General features: G+C 38.1%; 1 protein-coding gene across 3 annotated transcripts in view; it reads left to right on the forward strand.

Annotated features, from left to right (window-relative positions):
- Positions 1-5,242, forward strand: part of abcc3 (ATP-binding cassette, sub-family C (CFTR/MRP), member 3) — a 51,582-nt gene extending 46,340 nt beyond the window's left edge. For all 3 annotated transcript variants that reach the window (XM_076298231.1, XM_076298230.1, XM_076298233.1), the window contains 6 exons: positions 778-879; positions 1,400-1,546; positions 2,607-2,765; positions 3,608-3,774; positions 4,189-4,383; positions 4,698-5,242. In XM_076298231.1, coding sequence (XP_076154346.1) covers positions 778-879; positions 1,400-1,546; positions 2,607-2,765; positions 3,608-3,774; positions 4,189-4,383; positions 4,698-4,809 — 882 coding nt within the window. In that variant the 3' untranslated portion in view covers positions 4,810-5,242. The remainder of the gene's footprint in view (positions 1-777; positions 880-1,399; positions 1,547-2,606; positions 2,766-3,607; positions 3,775-4,188; positions 4,384-4,697) is intronic.
- Positions 5,243-7,157: the final 1,915 nt, after the last annotated feature.

Raw genomic sequence — 7,157 nt, forward strand, 5'->3', positions numbered from 1 at the left:
TAAATAAATAAATAAATAAACAAACAAAGAAAATAACTTAATAAAATAAATAAATAAATACATCCATCTGTACATCCATCCATGCATGCATACATACTGTACATACATACATACATACATACATACATACATACATACATACATATACACTGTATACATACATACATACTGTACATACATACATACATACTTTTTGCATGTACCCAGTCAACACCCGTGTCAAATAAATAAACCAAAACAAAAAAATTAGATAAGCAAACACATAAAAAATGAAAATACTGTTTGCTTCTGTGTACCTACCATGTATCTTCAGCTAGTCATTTGACCTGAAGCTTAAAGTCTGTTTGCTCTAGAGGGGAACTTACTCCATGAAGCCGGCAGGTGCTGCTCTCTGAGCACAAGCCAGAAGTGTTTCAGTTCAGTTTGTAGACTTGTTTGACAAGTTAATACAAGGTGTTCGCAACACTGGATGCTTCACACACAGCAAGTCATGTTGTTGTGTCTGCATTCAGTTTAGAGTTTATTTGTTTTTGGCTGCCGTGTATTAGCCAATGATTGTAAAAAACTGGTACACAAATCCCCAATAAAATTTGAATCTTAATAAAAATACATCATAATAATCGTAAGCCATCCTCCATGCCCTCACATCCTGTCCAGTCAACTGTGTATGATGTATAATAATTATTGATGATTGTTTACTTTTAAATGAGTCAGTAAGCCCCCATCATATATGGCTGTACGGAAATATAATGCATCTGTAATGTGTCTGTGGAACAGGTCACTATGTCATTGAACTGGATGGTGAGGATGACGTCTGACCTGGAGAGTAACATAGTGGCAGTGGAGCGAGTGAAGGAATACTCCGAGACACAGACTGAGGTAAGTCGGACAGACAAACCTCTCTCTCTCCCTCTCTCTCTCTCTCTCTCTCTCTCTCTCTCTCTCTCTCTCTCTCTATCTACAGTATCTCTCTTTATTCTCTCTGTCTCTGTCTGTCTCTCTCTATTCTCTCTCTTGTTTTATTCTCTCTGTCTCTGACTCTCTCTATTCTCTCTTCCTCTCTCTCCCTCTCTCTACAGTATCTCTCTTTATTCTCTCTGTCTCTGTCTGTCTCTCTCTCTATTCTCACGTTTATTCTCTCTGTCTCTGAATTTCTCTATTCTCTCTCTCCCTCTCTCTTCCTCTCTCTATCAGGTTAAAGATGAGTGAACAGACATTGACCCTTTACATTATTGTGTGTGCCTCCATTTGTCTATGACTAGTTCATGGTTGCAGAGCTTAATTGTGGGAAAACATTTGTATGACCTATTCCCTATTTTTGTTTGGCTTTTGTGTGTGTGTGTGTGTGTGTGTGTGTGTGTGTGTGTGTGTGTGTGTGTGTGTGTGTTTGCATGTCTAGGCTCCCTGGGAGATCGAGGATAAGAAGCCCCCCTCAAACTGGCCTCCACAGGGGAATGTGGAGTTCCGGGACTATAGTGTGAGGTATCGTGAGGGGCTGGATCTGGTGCTGAAGAACCTCTCGCTCCAAGTCAAGGGCGGAGAGAAGGTGCGTCCCATAAAAGAAGACTCTCACTCTCGCTCTGAGCACTGTAGTCCTCTTGGACCAATTCATGTTTTTAAAGTGTTGCACAGTACAGTTATAGTGCATATAGCTGATTTTAGAAAACAAGCTACATAATATTTAAATTAATTTATTAGTTTACTGATTAATGAACAAGAAACACAATTATATTTGTTTTAGTCAGTCTAGTAGACCTGCCCCATGACTATTGTTGGATTGCAATACAATTTTTTTCACGATTATGGGTGAGAATCATAAAGTATCTCATAATACAATGCTAAAATTATACATTTCCCTTGATAATGATGACAAAATTACACAGTGATTCTGCAATACGTGCCAATACATCATTGTATTTGTGTAACTGAAGATGACAGACACCTAAAAGGCAAAAAGCAGGAACTGTGTGTATGTAATCGCTGTATTGTGGTGGTTCAACTGAAATGAAACAGTTTAGGTAAAACAGAGAGTCAACCCCAGACAATGTGCTGTAGACTGTTTATATTAATCCAGTACCAACTCAGTGTCAGTAGACTGCAGTAGCAATACAATTCTATTATGAGGAATATAGTCATATTAAATGTGCCTTTTTTATTTTTGCTGTAAAACATACCGGTAATACAAAATGTACATCAATTTGAAGTAAGAAATTACTATTTTGATACTTAAAATGACTAATGTATCCTGATATAGGTGCTGGTGATGCACAGTCCTAAGGATCAGTCAGTCTGAAATTCACATTTTGCTGGATGAAGCCAACAATTTATAATCTCTCAGCAAAGCATATCTGCTCTTTTACATAATACATGAATTATTCATAATTCATAATATCTAAAATGGAGATTTTTTCAGTTGTCTTTACCCTTGGCTGTGCTTATTTGTATGCATTAGTGAACATTGAAGGGTCTGTATGTGTAAGATCGTTTTCCAGGCTCTGTATACAATTCAGTCCCCAATTGTCACTGAAGGAATTCTTACCAATTTCCCATTTCATACAATTTTTTTTCCATTCTGTTTTTATCGTTCTGTCTTTCCCTCCTCACAGATTGGCATTGTGGGTAGGACTGGTGCTGGCAAGTCCTCCATGACACTCTGCCTGTTCCGCCTACTGGAGGCTGCATCAGGCGACATCACCATCGACGACGTCAAGATCGCCGAGATCGGCCTTCACGACCTCCGCTCCAAACTCACCATCATTCCTCAGGTCCGTCCGACCCCCCAGCAGGGCCCCCCAGCATCCTCACTGGCTCCACCTTTCCATCTCCCCCTGCTTGTTTCTGTTCTTTATGTGTCTTGTTAATACCGACATTCCACTATAAATTTCTTGGCCAAATTTCAGAGTTTATTATTTCATAATAGTATAACATTTGGATTTTTTCCCCCCTTGTGTTGGCATAAAACATTCCTATTGAGTGGTGCCATAATGTGTAGCATTGTAGTTACTTACCTGTGCTGCATTTTAAAAGGGCCCTGTGCTACCCCTAGGCTAACAAAACAAGCTTGTAACATCTCCAGAGGCTAATTAATGCTCTTTCCCTGCATAAAGCAACCGTAACTAATTGGTTATAAGTTTGCCTGCCAGATTGTAAAATATGGTTTAAAGTGTGATTTGTGAAATGGTGTGCTCTTATTTTAGTATGTGACCTTGATTGCCTTGTCGAAATTTATTTTCTTCAGTCAACTACAGACAGATATGAAACATTACTGTTGTACAGCAGACTATTTGTATAGACAACAGTCTCTTTGATTATTGTTGTAGAGGAAGCCATTGGTTTACGACCTCCGTGTTCAGACAAACTTCATGTTCAGAAATTGTGTAATAACTTGGAATCTTCCATCCATGTTCGACATGCTCTTTCCCAACTCGCCAGGCTCACTGTGTCATTCTTCCTCTTCTGGTGTCTCTACATGTATTCCCCATAATGCAACTCTTGATCGTGTCTTAAAACACAATAGTTGAAGTCAACTCCAACATTTCCTAAGAAAGCCTGTGTGTGTTTTGTGGGGGACACACTCTGTTCTAATCATGTCCCCTGTGGTCCACAGGAGCCTGTGCTGTTCTCAGGGACGCTGCGGATGAACCTTGACCCCTTCGAGAAGTACAGCGACGATGACCTCTGGAAATCACTGGAGCTGTCCCACCTGAAGAAGTTTGTCAGTAACCAGTCATCCAAACTTGACCTGGAATGCTCTGAAGGAGGAGAGAACCTAAGGTACTTTCACCACCACCAAGCCGTGACATGCACCAAAGACAAGAAAATGAGGGATTATCGAAATGTCTCGACAGTCTCGATTTTTGACAGTAATAATCTGCATTGACTTTGCCATGTTGATTGATTCATAATCCTTTGCTATCGGCAGCAGAATTGAAAATTGAGAAAGCTATTTATAACCTTTCCGTTAAAAATGGCTAAAAAATTATTAGATGTACTTTTTTTATTCTATCATATTTCAATGTTCATTTGGAGTAGTAGAATAGTCCTGTGTGGCTGAATCTGTGTGTGTGTGTGTGTGTGTGTGTGTGTGTGTGTGTGTGTGTGTGTGTGTGTGTGTGTGTGTGTGTGTGTGTGTGTGTGTGTGTGTGTGTGTGTGTGTCTGTGTGTGTGTGTGTGTGTGTGCGTCTGTAGTGTTGGCCAGAGGCAGCTGGTGTGCTTGGCCCGAGCACTACTAAGGAAGACGAGGATCCTCATCCTGGATGAGGCGACTGCCGCCATCGACTTGGAAACAGACGACCTCATCCAGTCCACCATCCGAACACAGTTTGAAGACTGCACAGTGTTCACCATCGCACACAGGCTCAACACCATCATGGACTACAACAGGTATCAGCTTGACCTGCAACTCCAAATCCAGCAGAATCATACACATCCATGAACATAGGGTCATAGTCAGGTCTGATTCTGTGTGAAAATAGGTTACATGTCATTGTAGAGATTCATGTTGCTGGGTTGATACAATAAAAAATTATTGTATTGTAAAAGTTATTATTTAGTTCAGGACTATAATAGTGCTTTCCATAGTGTATTTAATTGTGAATTAATACACGGTGGTTGGCTTTGGGATCTAACATCAATGTGTGAATTTGGGTGATTTGGTTTTGTTTCCCTTTTATGATGCCTCTCTTTCTTGTTTGCAGAGTTCTGGTATTGGACAAGGGACAGATAGCAGAATTTGACACACCGACGAACCTTATTTCCCAGAGAGGAATCTTCTATGGCATGGCAAAAGATGCTGGACTGGTTTTATAACATGGTGACCTCTCTCACCCTCTCCCTCTTTCTACGTGATTTAAACAGTGCCTTCAGACAATACCGAGTGCCAGTGAATGTACGTGTCATTTTTATACACAAATGCAAAGCCAGGACCCATTGTCATTTTTATGTTTGTTTGTTTTTGTTTTATTGTATACAGTATGTGTTTGTATGTTTGTGTTTTCTACAGAAACCTACAGTGCCACTGTTATTTGCGATGAGCAAATTCTGATAAGCCCATCTATTTTTGTATTGTACTATTTAAGTTACCTTTTGCGAGTTGTTCAATAGGGAAAAATTTAGTCTCAGTTATGTGTGATTCTTTTTATAAAAAAACAAATCAAAACAAATATAAAGAACAAAAAACTTGAATTCTATCGCCAAAATTGAAGTGATGTCCATGCATTTATTAAAAAAATGATACTCTGTGTTTCTGTGTTCTGTCGATTATTTTTTAAATGCATGTGAGTGTACATGGAGAAAAACCTCAGTTTAAAAGCGATCATTTGAACTCCAAAAAATGTTCTATTAGCAACATTTAATTTTTTGTTCAAAATATCGAAGTACCAAAGGTCATAGTTGTAGTTTGTAAAGTTTATACATACAAACACAGACCAATTTCACTGAACAGATAAAGTACACGCACTAGAAAAGAACATGAATTTTGATACAATATGGCCAATACCCCAACCGTTATACAGTTTTAATAGTTGCAGTTGGATAAAGCTCAGTATATGTGGCTGTCAGATTTCCATGGTCTGGGTTTAAGAGGAAATATGGCATAGATTAGGGAACTATTCATACAGTCTGTTGCAAAGCATATGCCATATGAGTTTGAGCATATGGTGGTGATTAGTCTAAGAATTATGCTTGAAGTTTTGTTCATTTGTTTGTTTGCTTGAGTGCATTGGATCGTAAAATATAACTAACTAAATGGAAGAGAAAACATTTTGTCAGAAGCTAATTTGGTGTACACTTTGAGAAACTCACTTACGTTAGTGTTCTTATTGTATTACAGTATGTAACAATTGGTAGTTTTTTTCTGGTTTATAAACCCTCACAACCCTGACAATTTCAGTAAAGCATTTTTAGTTAACTACAGGGGCTTAAAGTTGTCAGGCACTCTGCCGGAATTCAAACGTTGGTCAGGCTATTTACGATTTGAAAATAATTATAGATTAAGGTTTTGAAAATGTCTGATCATGTCGGCCACAGACATTATCCTTGCTTTAATCCCTGCAGTCAGCACTATTATCTGCATTCAGTAAAAAAATGAACCAAAAATAGCTTGAATGGATTGATAAGTTAATTCATTGATTTACTTGTTTGATAGACAGCTAGCTTTGTAACTATTATTTGGTCGCTCGAGGTACCTCTGCTCTTGTTACTTGTTCATTTCGCAACATGTTTTAGTTTATCAGCTCAACAACAAGAGAAGGTTCCAGTCGGTAAAAAGCATGATGCAAAATGAGGATTAAATTGTTATGATCCCAGGAAAAAAATAATACTGTATTAGTCACAAGTATCAAGTCTTAGTGGAAGTAATATATTAAAAATAGAGTTCAGCATTAAAGGTATAGCACAGTCAGCGTAGAGTTTCTGCATTCTTGGACTGATGCATCATCAAGATTTATTTTTGATAAAAAAAAAATTTCTGGCCTAATCTAGAATTGTACAGTTGGTTTACAAAAATGGATTACACTTGAAGGTATCTACTTAAAAGAGTGACAGGACACTGTCAAGAACTTGTTATAAACATAAACAAGTCATAAACGTTTATGACATAACGCTTCTGTCATGTGTTATGATAGTTTCATGTGTTCATGACAGTGTCATGTAACCCTTATGTAGATACCTTTTTTTGTAATTACCTAAATTCATATTCATATCACACCCGATGTATGAAACCACAGGATAGCAGATGTATGTTTAGCCATGTAACCCATTTCAAAACCCTTTTACAATTTTCCTGTCAGTGCTTCATTTCTCCTTACATTTTAATAGATGACTGTCATTCCTGCAAGAGCTACTTTCAGCCAATTCATTCCATAGGTGAAATATGACAAGTCACACAAATTTGGCCAGCCGGTCAAACTGGACAAATTAAGGCAATCGTTGACATTTTATAATTGAAGTCGAAGCAAAAAGGTAACAAACACTGACTGACCTTTTTGAAGGAGCCCTCTCTTTGAAATACCATCGTTTGATGTTTTAAATAGTTTTATATCCAAACCTGGCACTTGAAATTGGCTTAATTGAAAAATGTCAGCATGCGTTTCAACACATGTTGATGTTCAAGGAATATATCAGTGCTTATATAGATACCACTACCACACAGTGACACA

Source organism: Alosa pseudoharengus, unplaced genomic scaffold (genome assembly GCF_046254945.1).
Source record: "Alosa pseudoharengus isolate Yale_2024_CS ecotype anadromous, Long Island Sound unplaced genomic scaffold, YU_APseudo_1.1 YU_APseudo_1.1_scf_21, whole genome shotgun sequence".
NCBI classification, from domain to species: Eukaryota; Metazoa; Chordata; class Actinopteri; order Clupeiformes; family Clupeidae; genus Alosa; species Alosa pseudoharengus.